The 18,003-nt window shown below is 46.3% G+C and overlaps 1 protein-coding gene across 2 annotated transcripts in view; it reads right to left on the bottom strand.

Annotated features, from left to right (window-relative positions):
• The window catches only part of NTRK3 (neurotrophic receptor tyrosine kinase 3), a 206,906-nt gene that overhangs the window by 2,189 nt on the left and 186,714 nt on the right, over window positions 1–18,003 (bottom strand). For both annotated transcript variants that reach the window (XM_066196725.1, XM_066196726.1), the window contains one exon: window positions 1,584–1,742. In XM_066196725.1, coding sequence (XP_066052822.1) covers window positions 1,584–1,742 — 159 coding nt within the window. The remainder of the gene's footprint in view (window positions 1–1,583; window positions 1,743–18,003) is intronic.

The raw sequence follows: 18,003 nt of genomic DNA, 5'->3' as shown, positions 1-18,003 counted from the left end.
ACAGGAGGGAATGGGCATCCCAGCCTTGACAACGCCAACAGCCAGCAGGAGCAATGCTAGGCCAGCCTGGTGCTTGCTCCTGGCCCGGTCCTGGCAGCCAGAAGCCTGGCACAGCCTCATTGACCTGTCCCTCCATGGGCTCTGCCTCTCCACAGGGCTCTGGCACTGCATCTGGGCTGCCACAGGGACTTGCTCTGATGCCAAACCATCCAGGAGCTGGTGGAGGTGTCAGTCCTCTGCAGCTACATGGATTATGCCCATCCCTCCACAAACTGTGAAAAATTAGACTGATGAGAGCTGATGTGGTTCCCTCCCACCAGGACACTGTGGTCAGCAGGCAGAACGTAGATACACCAACAGGTAAGGGAAGGATGACACTTTACCCCAGGGATGGGAGCAAACCAAGACACACTCAAGGTTAAGGGTGGCTATTTTCAGCCCTACTGCTCTGCAAAGGAAACTGAGGCAGAATGCATCAGCAAAGCTGAGCTGTCACACTCCAACGTGCCTACTGCCCATGTTCAAGCTCCACGTGCTCATTTGTGCGTGTTTGTATTTACCCTCGCAGGGAAATGCAAGAGCAACTCATTAAATAGCGTGACAAATAACTTCTGTCTCTGTCGATTCTGTTGTTTGTGCCTCTAAAATGTTTGCGTGTGCTACTTTGGGATATACAGTCAGGCCCCATTGAGCACACGAATGGGCAAGTATTAGAGCTGTAAAGCAACACCTCGGATTTGCCATCTCTGCAACTCACTTAATTAAGGGATCTGTATCCAGAAAGCAGAAAATGCACATTTTTCATTACAAAAGGTGAAATTTCTGAAATCCATTAGATACACAGTAGGATAAAAATGTTCAAGGTTCCCACACACTGCTATGTCAATGCATCTTTTTCCTCTTCTATAATACCTCCTGCTATTCCAAGCAAAAATCTTCCAATGCGTTTCTGCTGATGTGCCTCAAACCTCAGCAGTGACACCCTGCTAATCCCAGCCAGCCTTCCCTCAACATTTTTACACTGCAGCCCTGTCCTGGTGGGCTGCAACTTTTGCTAGTCAAAGAAATAACAAGGGCAAACAAGCTCCATGGGTTCCACCCTTAGTGGACTGGAGAAAACTATATTATAGATATCCCAATGGCAAAAACCCCAAGGAAATGTCTCACATGCAATGTATCAGGCTTAAAACAATTTCTCTCAAACTGGAGCCTGCAGTAAGAGCTTTAGCTACAAAAGGAGAAACCAGGGGAAATTCAAGGCATGACTTAGATCCCAGCAGTAATTTGGGTATCCCCAGTTCTGGCAGGACCCAGAGAGTTTATGAGATATGACAGATACGTCAGGAACCTAGCAGCGAGGGGTTGAGGATTAGCCAGTACATGGCTTTGGCAGAGCTCTTTGATTCCTGCAGGCCTCAGTTTTCCCAGCTCTTAAACTGAGATAATGACACTTATCCTATGGCTTCACCACGGGAGTGCCAAGGAGGGGACCATCCATGTACGACTTTCTTTGCAAACAGCCTGGAAAGGAGAGAAGGCAAAAAAATACAGTTTTCAGCTGAGGTGTCTCATCACTGTTGTACCTCTGTGTTTGAGAGCTGGAACCAGGGCTGCTTCCCATATGTGAAGATCTCCCAGAGGATCACCCCGAAGCTCCAGACGTCACTCTCTGTTGTGAATTTCCTGTACATGATGCTCTCTGGGGGCATCCAGCGGATAGGCAGCATGGTGTGTCCTCCAACCTGGGTGAGAACAAAGGCACAGGGAAATCTGAGTGGCGACAGTCCTGAGGAAGGGGTCATAGAATTAGATCATTGATCTAATGATTTAATTGGCCTGGCCCTATGCAGGACACCCCAAAAACCACACCATATGCCTGAGAGCATTGTCCAAATGCTCCTTGAGCTCTGCCAGGCTCGGAGCTGTGAGCACTTCCCTGTGGAGCCCGCTCCAGTGCCTGAGGACCCCACACCAAGTCAGCCCTGACATGATGTGCACAAACTCAAGGCCTCCCTATGAAATACAGAAACAAGGAGCTGTTCCAAAAAGCTGGGCTGGCTCCTGCCTCCCCTACCACTCCTGGGTTTACCCACCAATCCCACCCGGTTAATGAGACACACAGGGAGTGAAATGTATCAAGATAGATTACATCCTCTCCACCCAAAATGGGCTGGTAAGGCGGTCAAATGCAAAATGCCAAGAACATACTCCAGCCCTACAGTCTGGTGAACATGGACACAGACAAGAGTGGTCAGCAAAGCATTTCAGGGCCTCAATTCTCCGAGGCACCCACCAGAGATACAGGATGAGGGCTGTCCCTCTTCAGAAAGGTTCTGTAAAAGCAATGCTCAGGCATCGTGCATCACCTAATTGCATGAAAGGTTTTGCGTTACAAAAATGTGCTACAGACCTTTTCAGAGAGTGTTTTCCGTATGTAAATGACTGCAGGACCACACTGCAAAAGGTGTGCAGTAGGTAGAGAACAGACTTTTACAGGCAGGGATATGCCCATAACTTAATGGAGGAGGGAAAGCCAGTCCCTTTGGAGAGTTTGGAATTGGAAGAGCCCACAGGTGAATAAAACTGGGGTATGCCAAGCCAGAGAAAGGCACTTCCTCATGTCAGAGTCAGCCCTTCTGTAAGGCACATGAATCCACCAGGTACACACAGGAGGCTTGCAGGACACATGCAAACAGTTCCAAAGATGGATTTACCTTTGAATTCACTAGAGATTCCTAAACAAGTTTCTCTGAGCAGGGCAAGTTTTTTTTCTGTTCTGTTCTTCTGCACAAGAAGCTCCATCTGTGGGGAAACAGCTAATTGCCATGACCAACCAGTGCTGGAAGCAGCAGGGTTGCAACTCTCCACACTAGTTTCTGCTGAGGGTAAAGTGTCCGAGGCTTAGCAGTGATGAGAAAAGTGCTTTTGTGGAGCTGCTTGGAAGACTGCTTGACTCATTAGGGACACCAAAAAAGCAGTGCTAATAACTTTGTAGCACTGCAGCTGAACCAAACAGAAATCTTTCTGGTCCTACAAAGGATGAGGGGAGAAGGTATCGGCTATGCAGGATTCCAGCATATGTGTGCCCATTCAAGTAATGAGACTGTTGTGCTTGCTCAGATGAAAACATTTCTTTTGCAAACATAAAGCTCTCCTCTGAGCTGCCAGGTTTTTTCCACAGGTTTTTTTGACTGATTAAAGCAGAACTAGTGTGGGGAAGGGTCAGTACAGGGACACTGCAGTGCCTGGAAGCAAGAGGGAGGTGTGTTGGAACAGAGTGTGAAAGGGGTAGGATGCTCAGCTGGCTTTCTGCATGGAGGGGTTCAGATTTCTGTGGGGTTTGACAGAATTTAGACTCAGGTTTACAGTATTATACTCAAAGGGCTGCAGAGCAGCCCCTTCCCTTACTCCGAAACAGACCCTCCCTCAAAAAAGAGGATTTTTAAAAGTCTCAGGAAGGTCTTTCTTTCCTGAGTGCAGATGTTTGAAGATAAAAAGCTCATTGCAGCTCCACACCTCCTGTTTAGAGGAGGCTTGGCTGGCGTGTTCTCAGCTTGCTGCTCTGAACTCCCAAGAATGTTTTGCCGTAATGGAAATGGAAATGTGCTTTTCTTTGTTTGTTCCTTTGAAACCCTGGCTGCAAATTTAGCTCTTCCCTACTTTCCCATCTTTTACGAGTTGCTTCCCCTTCTTGCAAAGGGCTCTGAGGAAACATTATAAGCAGAACAGGACATACATCAAACTTGCTTGTTGCAAAAACTCTTTTGTGCTAATGCTTATTTTATTCTCCTTTAAGTAGCACTAACCCTTCAGTTTTCCAGCAATCTCAAAATGATTACTTGTTGAAAAGCTCTCTACATTTGCAATATCCTGAATCTTGCAGGATCATTTGGGATTACAGGTAGTACAATGTGCTGAGCACAGTTAACTCCCTTTTGCACAGGTCTTAGAGCAGTTCAGAATGTGTGAACCAGGCCCTCAGCTTACACAGACAGCTTCACAGCAGCACTACTCGAATGGTAGGGTCCTGATTTACACCACTCCAGGATCTGGCCCTGAAAGCAGAGCATAGAAGCCAGTGGTGCCATCTCAATTCTAATAAGCTAAAATAAAGCCAAGGTCTTTGGTCTCCTCCAGACATACCCTAGTGAAGATCTGCCAGCAAAATGACATACACAGTCAAGAGCTGTCCCAAAGATATGACAACACAACCTTGGCTTAGCTCATAGGTTGAAGTTCAGGAACAGACAAAGCATTCCTTCCAGCCATGTGAGACACAGCTTTTACTACAAATTAATGTGGTAATAACTAATAATCAAATTAATCTGAGGAAAAAAATTCAAACAGGCAGTGCCCTGAAATTTGTGGATCCCAAAATACAGCTCAGCTATGCTCAGAGATTAGTTGTTCCTTGCAGAGACATCCTTTGCATCTCAAACAAGGTGCCACATTTTTGACAGCAAAGATTTAGCCTTGCACTTACCAGCCATAAGCAGAACAGGCATCAATTAAACTCTACCATAAACCCACTCCAATGTCTAACCCAACACGTAAGGCTGACTATTACACTTTAAAGGATTGCCTTTGACTATCCCTTACTGCTTCCCTTGCAAACTGATTAGGATTAAAATTCCCATTTCACAGATGAGAAAACAGATGCAGGAAGGCAGGGAAAGGCCCTGCTCTGAAGCTGTGCAGTAAGTGAACACCAAGTCCTCCTGGTCTGCAGTCAGCCATAACCTGTTATTTGATGATGAAGCAAAATGATTTAGAGCTGAGCACAGAGGGATTGTGCTAGTGATGCCACAGGAAGCAGAGTGTGTCCAGGGTGACAGAAATCCTTTGCATAACATGTAGTGATTGTGAGCTGTGTTCTGCCACTGTAGACTGGCACGTGATTCCCACAGCCACATACTTGTTTTACAGGACCAGCCATTGCCAGAAGCATAAAAGCAAAATGATGCTATTAAATCAGGCTGAAAAATAGGGTGCTGTTTTCTTCTTTTGCAAAGCCAGCTTACAAGGCATACCCTTGGCTTTGGAAAGAATCATTATCATGCCCTTAGGGAGAAGGTGAAAGTTTATTTCTGCTTCTGCTTGCTCAGAGCTGGGTCTAGCAGGTTTCAGAAATAAGTGACCATGCAGGACTGGTGTTTGTTAAGAGCATGTTACTTCTGAGATGTCTCTAAAACAGCCATGTCATCTTCCCACACCATCTTCTCCATTTCTCTTGGGAGTAAGGGATGGGTAGGCTCACCTTCCCCAAAGGTAAAATGTCCTGAAACAGTGGCATTACAACATCTCTCCTGGAGACACTCCATAGCTTGGAAGAGGGCTCTGCTTGCAAGCAAATAAGACCAGTAAATCCTCTTCTGCTCCCCTCTTTAAATCCTATGATGCTGCCAAGCTTGCCCTTTCCCCTTGTTATTTTAATGCTTCACAGACCTGCAGACTGGCCTCTTTATCCCATTGCCATGGCTGTCTAGCTTTGTTTGACATTTTTAGCTAACTTTCTCTCCCTAGATCAGCTCCCCATGCCCATACTGACACGTTATTCCCTCTGCTCTGCTCTTACCATTCACAATGCTATCCTGGTAATAAATAGAGCAATCAGTGCACATCCTCTGAGCAGCCAAAGTTTTCTTCCTCTCCATTTCAAGATCACAGTATCACCTACTCGATTCCATCCCTTTCTAGTGGATGCTCCCAAGGGCATGATCTGATCCACAGCCCTGTGTTTCTGATACTCCAGGCCACCTGGCCCCTGCTCTGAAGCCTCATTACACATCCAAGCCCCTGGACTTTCAAGATAGCCAGCCACTCCCCCTGAGCAGCTTATTGCTGGATTAGATATGAACCTCGGGGAGCTGGGGGAGGTTCATGAAAGGCCAGCATTAATGGCCATTAGGGAGAGAGATAATTACTTAATGCTAGTACAGCACTTTGAGGATGTAAAGCTATATAAGTGCTATGTACAAGTAGTATTATAAGACTTGAGGTTTGTCTGCTACCAAGAAAAGCTGGTGTCTGGGGGAAAAGTTCTCCTTGTCCCAGCTTTCTGAATGACATCCAGCTGATTAGGAAAGGAAAAGATGACATGTTATCCCCCGGTGAGTCTGATAGTACAGCGGCAGGTACTGAAGCAGCAGTGTTCAGCATAGACTGTAAAATAAATCCATAGTTTGGGCCACCAGCAGAGATAACCTGGAAATGAAAACCTGAGTAGGGCTGAAAATTCATGCAAATTTGGGACTGGTGGGAATACAGATACTGGCACATGAAAGGCAGCTTTTGGTGGGAAGCACTGTTTTTCCCCTTCCCAGCTCACATACCAGTACCAGGGCTGTAGCCCAAAGCTGCATTCAAAGGAGAACCACTGAGCCATCTTTTCTACACTCACAGCTAGAAGGCACCTCCATGGATCTCAGCTCAGAATGGGATTTGGTCTCCAGCATACCCTTAGGCTGTGTCTTATTTTTCTTTTTGAGCAGTTTCCTTTGCAATGTTGAAATAAAAAACAAACAAAACAAAGAAATCCAAACAAAACAAGCAAAAAAACCCAAAAAACCTCAAACCCAGTGCTTTTGTTTTCCTTGGTCATTTGACATTTGCTCTCCAAGGTCATTTGACAACTTTCCTCCTGCTTCTGGCACACTGATGGAGCTTCTGCTCCTGCTCCTGCCTTGGGAAGATCACAAGAACCACTGTAGGTGTCTTTGTATCATGCAGCATTATTTGAACTTCCCGTTTTTGTGCAGGAAGAGGAGACATTTGAGTTTGTAGAGAATCACATAGCAGTAGTGGAGACCTTGGCACCATTTCTCTCCAGGAAATTCCACTCAACGCTCAATCCCCTCAACCTAGTGATAAGACACACATTCTCTGATTGCCATCTCTGTTCCTGCTGCTGTAAGTGGGGGTGATGTGGGCTCTTGTTTCATTGCAGACCTGGATGCCATCCCAGGCTGGACCACACCAAATCATATGTCATTTAGAGCTCAGCACTAGGAGCTGGGTGATCCAGCTCTGAGCCTTTCCCTGGCAGCCAGCTGTAAGTCCCCATCAGGACATGCTGATTCCTGCTGCAGGCAGGATGTGTTGTTAATTCAGCAGCTCTGGACAGCTTTGTGTGAATAAGAGCCACAGGTGGCTCTCAGGGTCATCTGAGAGGATGTAAGGACAAAAAAAAAAAAAAAAAGAAAAAAAAAAAGAAAAAAAAAAAAAAGCAAGAAGGAGGAAAAGCTGCTCTGTTTGGCTAAGTTGAGCTCCTGGAGAACAACAAACAAAATTGCTGTAGATTGTGAGTCAATGTTTGTCAGTTCAGGTTGGGGCACAAGGAGATGACTTCTCAGGGTGATGCAAAGAGCAGCACATGCTCCTGGCTGGGGATCCAGGAGGAGACACTCCTTCCTTGCCTTCAGTCTGGATCCAGCTGCACTGAGAAATTTTTCAGATGTGTCAGTATTTTGCCCTTGTGAGTCCTGACAGATTTCTGGGCACCTTATACAAAGCAGAGGGATTAACTCTGACATGCCAGACAGAGCAGAGCTTTGCTGCACCTTAGCTGTCCCCACTTCATGGTTTCAACTGTCACCTTAGTAGGCTCTTAAGTACCCAAGTAGTTTAGATCAGAGGTTGCTGAATTTAACTGCAAATTATGACTGGATGTGATTCCCAAGTGCTTTATCTGTAATTTCCTTTCAGTTTATCCAGGAAGAAAGGTCCTAGCTATATCTGAGACTGCACCATTGCCAGAATTACTCTGGCCTCCAAAAATCTCCAAGGTGTTCTCCTCATGGAAAGGCACTGTGAGTTATGGCTGCACCAGCCCACGGGCTGAGCCTCCTCTAAGTGATTCAAAAGCCATCACAGCCCTGTCCTTGCCTTCACCCCTTGTGCCTTTGCAGTCACTGCTGCCACAGCCAGTGCCGAACGTGAGATTAAACAGTCAGCAAACAACAAAAAACCTCCCATCAAACTTTTCAACTTGGCTGTGTCCTCACCACGCTCCACTCTCCGGGAAGAGCAGGTGTGATCCTCTCACAATTCCCACTGGCTACAGCAACCATCTCCTCCACTGCAGGCCCTGGCAGTGCCACCGCAAAAGGCTGGCTGCTTGCCTCCCTGCATGCCAGAAACCAAAGACATTCCACAGCAGTTTTCTAGGGATTTTTGAGATTTACAGAATGCACAAAGCAACCTGGAGATGTTTCTCTAACTTGCGTGGAGCTGTGCTGGCTGTCCCAGTGTGTCCAAGGAAAGGGACATGCTCCCTGCCTGCTGCTAGAGGGGAGAAGATTGAATTTACCCAGAGAGAACATGGGAAAAGGAACCAAATGTCCCTGCCATGAGGTGATGTAAGGAGCCAGATGGACTTGTTCAGGAGCAGGAAACACTGACCAGGCAGGGTTAATGTGAAACCGAGAAAGGGGTGAGAGCTTCCTGCTGTCAGTAGGACTGTTTGGCAAGGGACTGTTTGTTCCCCCTAGATGCACATACTGTGTTTAAACATGAGTCTAAAAATAAAACCTGCCATTGACATTGTTTTTCCTTACTTCATTTAACAATCTAGTTGCTTTATGACCTGTAATTCCGAATCACGTTGAATCAAGCGGTGTAGTTTGCAAGCAGGGCCAGCGGCCTTTCCCCCCTACCCCTCATCTCTGCTCCACTGAGTGTGTTTTAATCCCACGGTTTTCAGCATTCCTAATGAGCCATTAACAACCTGCCAATTACTTATGGAAATGAGGGAGGGCAGGCATGGAAGGGTGGCCGTAGCTAGAGGTAAATTCTGCTACCTCAAAACGGTCTGAGATAAATCACTGCTGCTCTAAGAGCTGCCTGTGCCCAAGAGTCCTCTCAGCCGTATTATCTACTGTCTAAAAATGCCAGAGGTAAAGCAGTGGATGGTTAAGACAAGGGAAACAGAGGAGAAATTGCACATATATTTTTAATTATGTTTGCCAATAATCTGCTTGGTGTGCACCTTACTACAACTCATTCTTCACCTTTTTCCCCAAAATTCAAACCAGCTGCACTCACTGCTTGGAAACAGCTGCACAGTCAGCCTGCAGAGGAATGGCCAGTTCCATATTCATCCGAGTAAAGCTCCAGAAGCCAAGATCTCCAATATCAGGATACAAACTGTGAGGAGCCCCACCCATGCCTTATGCAGCTGGGGGGCTGTGGGAGCAGAGGACACGTAGTTTGTAAAACATGTAGTAAAGAGGCCAGTGAGGGCACCACCAGCTCCTAGCAGGTCCTAAACCCTTGTCCTAGAGGTTGCTGCCAGACCCTTCCCAGGTGGAGGAGAGGTGACCAACCTGATTTCCCGGGCTGAAGGACAGAGCCCCACATTAGGAGCACAGAGGGCAAAGTGGTAGTGCTGGGAAAGGATTCTCTGGTCAGCTTCCCAGGAGACCTGAAGGTCCCTGCTTAGCTGTGGGTGGGCACCGGGCAGCTGCGGGTCTGTGTATGCAGGTGGTGGCCTCTGAAGTCCTCTGCATCACAGGAACAACATGATGGGCACACATCAAAGCTACCTTTCTTACAGTCGCTGCCCAGATAACAGCAGAGGCTGGGAATGCCACTAAATCTATTCAAACTACAGCCTCAGGCAGTTTGTCAGGCACCTTAGAGATTTACCAGATGTCTCCACAAGGCTGGAGAGCCTTCCATCAGAAAACACTTTGTTAGGAGAGGCCTGCTCAGAGACATGTAATACCCATGAGACAGTGCAACTCTCCCAGCTTTAAAGGGGATCTGGAGTCTGCAAAGACTGCTTGTGCCAACAGAAATTGTCCATGAATGATCTGCTTTATCATTTTTCTGGTAATGCTACAAAAAGTGTTTAATAGCTCAAAGGCTAATCAGATAGAAGTTAAATTAAACCATCATGATGCAAGAAACATGTCCATCAGGATTCTGTTCTTTTGGCGATGCAGAGAATGAAAATCAACCCAGTTTCTGGCTTTGGGAAGGAGGAAAAATATTTGCCCAATAAATCTTAACCTGGTAGTATAAAAGCCAAGTCTGAAAATGGCCTGAGAAATGTAGCTTAGGAAATAGCAGCAATAAAGAACCTGCATGTGTGATCACTCCATGCTGAAATGCTTTCAGATGGGTGTCTCATCATCTCCCTTTCCATCGTGTCTCTCTCTCTGTCCTGCCAGTGCCTCCTCTCTGGGTTACCAACAACACTCGTCTTTGTCTGCAGCCAAAGCCATTCTTGACTGAGGACTACACAAGATGTAGATAAGGCTCCATTACTTCTGGATACTGGATAATCAGTTCAAATGCCTTAGCATTAATCATGATAATATTCAAAATTCATTAGGCTAGATTGTTTGGAAATCTATTTCTTGTTAATGTCAGATTCGCTGCGCATCGGCCTGGCAGCATAAGACAGAAAACTGATACAAGCCAGGGCATGCCACCCCTCTATGGAAGCATTCCCTATTTTTATGTGCAGCTAGACTGTGATGTGGCAGCTCTGCCTGGTTTGTGTTTTGTGAATCTTGTCAAGAGCTTTAGAACACCATGAGCACACCAAGCTGCCAGTTTGTTGACCAAGGGACAGCTCCAAAAATATATAGCTGCATATATAGTATACAGTTAATAATATATACAACATATACTGGGGAGATTTTGAGGGGGAGGACTAGACATTCAGATCTGCACCCACAAATCTTAATGATTTTGTATCTAAAACCTGGACAAGCAACCCAGAAGCTCCTACGTACAAGCATGGCATGGAGATACAAAAATAGAAAGTATTTTTTAAATTAAAAACTGTTCCTTGCTTTCCTGAAAACTCACAGCACTTCAAATAAAGCATGGGGCCTTACTGCTTTACCAAGATGAAAATCTTTCAGGAATTAAACAGCTGGATCATTTCTTGTAGCCACTTTCTTGTACCAGTTGAGGATTCCTCCAAACAGTGCACTTCCTAATGGTCTATTTGGCCTGTTTAAGTGTTTTGGGTATTGTTGCTTTCCTTTGGGTGTGGGTTCTCACCCTCTAGTTGAACAGTGGTTTCTCAGCAGGGAAACATCACAGAAATATAGAGTAACATCAGAAGATACATAGGCTTTATCTCCTAATGAAGGCAGTGCAGGCACAGATGGCATCTCAGATAAACACACTGAAAGCTGTGTTAGAATAAAGAGCTCATCATCGGAGGCTGCAGTGTCACACCTACTAATGATGTGATTAAACTCATCTGTGCCAGCGGGAAAGCTGTGCCAGCTCTGGTACTGCTGAATGAAATGCTGCATTTCATGGCAGGGCTAACCCCAACCTGCACCCTCACCCTCCATCAGTCAGAATGCTGTAGAGACACACTGGGGACAATGATGTTCATGGCTGAACTTCCTGAGACCTAAACTAGGGGAAGTTGCCATGGACATCTCCTTTCTGTGCCTGCCTCAAGCATCCCTGTCCAAAGCTGGTGTGGCAAGCAGGGGAGAGGCTGCAGATGATGACAACAGCCCAAAAGGAACAGGCACAGGAGAGGACACTGACAGCATCTGTCTGGGCCTCACTGTCATGGGGGAGCAGCAGTGGCACCAGGACGCGGAAGAATTAAAACCAGCAATAGCCAAAATGGTGACATGTGCAGATGGTGAGGCTGGGGTTGGGCTGCAGGATTCTGCTGGAAAGCAAGCTAAATTTTAAAAATTTGAAGGAATCAAGCTTTGCATTCTCTTCTCTATTTTCTAGCTAAGACTTTCTGTGCATTGAGTCCCCTCCATTCTCTATCAAGTTGTCCGGATGCCCTTGAGTAAGACGGAGCTGCTGCAGTCCCATGAATTTCAACCACTGTGTTAAAATTCTTCCTCACTACTTTATATAGCCAGGAGTATAAATAAATAAGCAAACCCACAAACACAGGAACCTGGTTCCCAGATGCCATTAGAGCCCTCGAACACTTAGTGGCCATCACAGATATCACCAGTTGCCTTCTGCTCCCCTGCCTGCAGCCAGGCAGAGCCTCCACCCCCACTAGCCCCGCTAGGGCCATTGCACAAACCCAGCACCCGGTAGGACACATCTGACTGGCTTTGCCCTAAGATAGGACTGCTCCAAGACAGTCAGCTCTCCAAACAGGCCAATTTTCCTAGAAGAGTCTCTAGCCACTAGCTCTCCATTAGGGTTAGCCACAAGCGGAAGGACGGAAGGAGAAAGTGAGTCTGAAAAACCGCTAATGTTCTGCAGTGTCAGAGAGGATGAATGACCCCTGCAGACATATGCTGAGCAGACAGGACAGTCCTCAATTATGTCACTGCTGGAGCATTTACTTCAAGGATAAACGTGACTACAGATGCTGAGCTTAAAGCTGTGGCTGCTTTTGCTCCCCTGGATAAGCCATTCTAGACCAGGAGTGTTAGGGGTGTGCACCGTGCCCTCACAATGACACGTGTCTGCCTAGGAAAATGCTTCACAGGGGGGAGAGAAGAGCTGAAAAAAAAGCCCATTAAATTTCATTCTTCTCCCTTTCCTTTCTGAGAGCAGGCCCTAAAGGATTTGCTAAGGTATTGATGGGTGCCAATCCATATATCCCAGTGAACAACCCACAGCCTCCCTCAGGAAATCACAAACAAATCTTGCCTACATGATGGAAATTTCCTGCTTGCCACACTGATTTTGCCCACTCTCATCCTCACCGCATTATCCCTGTGCTAATTTCTATATACTTCTCTCAACATTTTCTAACCTTCAAGCTCACAACTTTGTAAATATTTGCAATCAGGTAGCACATCTCCCCGCTCTGGTCATTCTTTAGACAAATTATTTACATACAGCCCTTTCTGTCCTCATTAATCAATGGCTTCACACTGTCTTTGTTTCTGTCTCACCTCTTCAGAAGCTGTTGACCATACGGATGCTCTTTGTGGGGCTGAATTTGGGACATGTGACTATGTAATAAAAGAGCATTTAAACTAATGATTGCTGTAGAGACACACTCTTTGCTCTTTAACTTGTGTTCTTTACATGGAGGGCCTCAGAACAGCATTTGTTTCACTGGCTCACTGAAAGCCAGAAATTCTAGAGAGCTGCCACCAAAAAAAGACTGCTTGGCTTGAAGAACACATGGTTTATAAAGACAAAATGCAATGTGGCCTGGGGCGGGCACAATCTCACTTTACAGCACTACGTGCTGTATATTGATCAGAATGGGCTTGGTGCTTTATTAGCCACTCAAGAGATGCAATGAGCTGCCACTGGAATTTGTGCTTGATATTCAAAGGCATTTGTCATTCTTCCAAATGCTCTGTGAGTAGGTATTTGATTTGGGTGCACATGAGAAATGGAGGAGAGAAATCTGGAGCAAGAGGCTTTGCCCTGATCCACTGCGGCATCTTCCTTGGCTCCATGGACACCATCCCATGGGATGGTCAGGGACATGAACAGGGTTTCTGGCTCAGCAGAGCCCTTCACCAATGGCAAACTGTCCCTGGTGTCACTTGAAGAGCAAAAGCCTTTTGCCATTCAGCTGCCTGGCACATGGAGCTCCCTCACAGCCCTCCTTTCTGTTTTGGCTTTCCTGCATTTCCTAGACAAACTGCGCTGGGTTTTTTTCGCTCCCTTTCTCTGACAGGTACAGGTGGCCTTGCTACCCTCTCATTGCAACTCCCCCAGCTTGAATTTTAAACTGTTTAACAGCTTTAAATGCACCTAATGAGGCTTCAGCCCGCACTTTGCTGCCATCCCTCTGCTTCTCTGGCACCAGGGAGAAGACAGGTTTGGAAGCCTATCACAGACTTCCCTGCGTTGGAGGTCTAATTACACAGTAACTGGTGACCTCGTAAGTACAGGGTAATCTGCTGTGTAATACCAGGGTAAATGATCCCAATACTCCTGTCTTCTCCACTGCAGCTTTCCACGGAGATGGAAATACAGCCAGTTAATGGTAATTAATCTTTGAACCATCCGACACTCACCCAATGCGGTGAGGAATACCTAACAGAAGCCCACTGGCTCTGTGCAGGACAAGGGACTCAGGGGCCACTGCTCTGGGAGTGTCCAGTGTCACCTGGCCTCTCTGGGAACCAGCTGCCAGGGACACTGGGAATGGGCTGCTTTCTTAGAGCTGGATGCAGCTGTCTCCTGCCTGTTAGGCAGCAGTTATTTGGAGACGCAAATCCAGAATCATCTGCAGGAGGAAAGGGCACCATGGGCATGTGGATGCCTGAGGGGAGCAGGCACCTATGCTGTCAGTGGAAGCAGGATGGAGCCAGAGGTTCTGAGCAGCTCAGCCATGACAGGGATGAGCTGCCTGCAGCACATCCCTACCCTCACTGCAAGGGAGGTGGGTGTGAAGAGCACCAACTCTGTCCTCCGAAACCATCCCAACCATCCAGGCACAGACCCAGGCATCCACCCTGCAAAACTCCAGGAAAATCAGCCAAGAGATCCATTTTCTCCCTCTCCACTGTGAGATGCGTTTCATTCCCATGCTAACAACCTGCTGCCCTGGGGCTGGGGGCTGTCTGTCTGACCCCTGCTATCTTCATGGCAACAAAATATATTTGCATTCATTTCAGACCCACTGACATCATTCCCTCTGAAGACCTGCAGTTTTTTATGGTAAGCACAGTAATGATTTTCAGATTATAGACTAATAAAATATTTTAATTTGTTCAGCACATTAAGGTGGGCACTATATGATTATTATGACATTTAAACAGTGCTTTAAAAAAAAAAGAAAAAGGAAGGTGGCAGGGTATGCTTGCATTTCTTTTCCAAGCTTGAGCACTGAAATAGAAACTTAAAATCCCACACGTGGGTACCAAGATCAGCTCTGATACCTCCCCTCTGTGCCTGTTTCACTTGAATACCTGCCAAGTTAAATAAGCAAACATGGGATAGCAGTGTCCTAGATCCAAATCTGTTTTTGGCAGAGGAACACTCCTCCTTAGTCACTCGGGCCAAGCTCTGCAGCAGTGGCCTGAGCTAAGCACCATCTCCATGTGCCATAGGGTCACAGCTGGGTTGGATCATCCACCTGATGGGTGACACTGAGCTTTTACACTTGAGCCTGTACTCACCAATTTCTCCTCTCTGCCATTCATTGTGTATTAAGATGAACTAACTGGACAAATCATGGGTTTAGAGCATCCCATCATTTTCATGGCATGCAACGTACTCTGCAGACTGCTGGACCCACCACTTTCCTCTGTCTGGGTAGTGCTAGCATGATCTGGAGTCAGTCAGACTGCACTGGATATTGCAGGGGCATTTTGGAGGAAGAAGATGCCCTTGAAGCACCATGGATTGGTATGGCTGATAGCTCTGGAATTCCTTTCCTAATCTGCCAAACAGGCCAATGAAAGTCTACCCTTGAAAGCATTCAAGACCAGGCTGGATGAGGCTTTGAGCAACCTGGTCCAGTGGAAGGTGTCCCTGCCTATGGCAGGGGAGGGGGACTAGATGTCTTTAATGTCCCGTTCAATCCAAACAATTCCATGATCCTGTGAATGCACTGACTTCTAAAAAATGCTGCTCAGGTAATGACTTGTACAGTGAAGCTATAAATGGCAGGGAAAAGCCTGTCAGCAAAAGGAAAAAAAAAAAAAAACCTAGCCAAATGTTTAGCTCAGCATTAGTTATACCTGGCAAGAGAGACAGAGGGTTACACAATGAACGTGATGGTGAAGAATAGCAAAAAGGTTCCTTTGTTCTTTTGCCTTGTTCCTCACCTGGATCACTCAGGCTTAACGGCAGGCGATTACATGGAATCTGTTCTACAAGGCAGGGGCAGGAGTGAGCTCTGGCCTCCCCATTTTATCATTACCTGACCTTGCACGTTCTCTTTTGCAACCTCAGCATATTTTTGTGGTGAGGATTTCTGGGTGGTTATTTTAATAAAACTGTGTTAAATTTCTTGCTTCTATGCCAGGTACCTGCTGTTTAACAAATGGGCCATGACTAAGCATAGGCTGGAAATCAGGGGCAGCTACAATTTAAAGCAATGAGATTCTGGGACTGTCTTCTTCCCCTTAGGAGCACATTAGGTAGTGGTGCTTGATTATGAAAAGGATAAATCTGATGTGATTGATGCAAGAGGGGATTGGATTTGATGATCCAGGGAATCCCTTCCAGATCTCTTTACTCCTAATGAAGTAATTTTTCAAAGGAGTTTTTAAGGGTGTGGTGGGGATGCAGTGCCCTGCTGATGGCAAACAGTAGTGAAGTGTGTAGGTACCTGGTGATGGTTAGTGGGTCTCCACCCCCAGATTTAACCAGTTCTCATCAACGAGAGGGTGGAGCAGTTCTCTTTCCTGATTCTACCAATCTTTAGCAAACCAGGCAGAGGTGGGTGCAAGGATCCTACCTGCTTCCTTCTTTTCATTTTCCAGCCACTGAGGACTCCCAAAATTCACTCCCTGTGAACCAATACCTCAAATGTCTCAGCTCACAGACTCTCAGCATATTCCTAAGGTACTTACCTGTTTCACAACACTATAATGAGTGTCTCCCTTGCAATCTTATTTTCATGTGAATCTCCTTGGTGAGCACGAACAAGGATCACTCTTTAACAACGGCAAACAGAGGCACAGGAGAACTAATGGAATTTCCTATGGTGGCAGAGGACATCAGCAGCAGGGAAGGGACCTGCAGCACAGTCCAGGTCTGTGATCTCACTGCTGGACTCTTCTCCCTGCACCTGGCTCTGCTCTCCCTTTCAAAACAGGCATAGCAGAGCACAAAGCAGTTTTCAGCTCAAGCATTCACTGATCTGAGATTCCCATCCTTTGTCAAGCCCTGGGGGCTGAGCTTGGGGTTTTTGAAGGTACAGGGCAAGGTTTTTTCAGAAGGGAAAGTGATGTCCAGAGAAAGTGATAATGTTCTTTTTTCCCCCTGAGTAGTTTTAATTCTTTAATTCCTACTTTCTAATAAGATAAAATGCTGTGATTTCTGCAGGATCAAATAGTGCAGGATAAGCTAAAGTAGTTTATTAATTAATAGGCTTTTAGAGCTGGCAAAAAAATAATAAAAAAGGCAACAGGGTGGTAGATAATAGCTATGAATACTGCCCCAGCATCACCTACCGTGACACTGTAGACAAGGGGAGGTTGTCATGTTAGTGCTGGGCATGGCATTCTGATAGTGAATAAAAATGATAAATGAGAGGGTAAGGCTTTCTCTCTCTAAAATGTGGTTATTCACAGATGTGCTACATTTCTCCAAGGCCTGATCCTGCAAGTAATACCAGGTGTAGCACTTCTGTGCTCCTTTGGCTTCCCCAGGGATTGCTTAGAGCAGTGAGTGCTAGGCCCAGTGGCAAGTGGTTGCAAGATTAGATTCATAGTGTGCCAAGCATTTTGAATGAAAAGAGCTATAAAGAAGTCACATATTATTATGTCACATTGCAAAGGTCAACCCCAGTATCTGTTCTGTCATAAGGACATGATTCAAAGGCAACAAAATAGTGTCAGGGCACAGGGGAAAATATTTTTTTTAAAACTGCCTTCAGGGCCAAGGATACAAAATTACATCAGTGCTTAGAACTAAATTCCCATCCACACCCCACAATTCAATTTTGGCTCAGAAAGGCATAAGTGTAACAAAATCACCTTTCAGTGGCAAATCTTATCTGCTGACATATCCCCTGCAAAATCAGCAATATCTAAACTCACACTCCCGTTTGGTTCTGGCAAGAGTCAGGAAGTGCCAGAGCCTTGCTCAGTCACAGACCCCAGGAAGGGTTTCTGTAGGGATTCTCTGGAGCAGGAGGAGTGGACCTGACACTGGTGTGGGACAGCTCATCCTGCATCGCCTGGCCAGGAGCAAACAGCTCCCTCACAGTGCCACAGGGAGGCTGGAGTAACTGGACCGAGGTGATTCGTCCCAGTCATGCCTACTTTGCAAATATTTATGCCCGTCTCTGGGACGGCTGGCACAGGGAAACTGTTGGGAAATAAGGTGTGGAAGCCATCACTTTCCTGCCTTAAACTACAAGGGACCATAGCTGCTCTGTGCAGTGTCTTAGGGTGGATT

Source organism: Chamaea fasciata, unplaced genomic scaffold (genome assembly GCF_029207755.1).
Source record: "Chamaea fasciata isolate MVZ Bird 193981 ecotype frontalis unplaced genomic scaffold, bChaFas1.0.hap1 SCAF_14, whole genome shotgun sequence".
NCBI lineage: Eukaryota > Metazoa > Chordata > Aves > Passeriformes > Sylviidae > Chamaea > Chamaea fasciata.
Note: the sequence above shows the minus strand (reverse complement) of the source record. Positions and strands in the feature narration are given on the sequence as shown.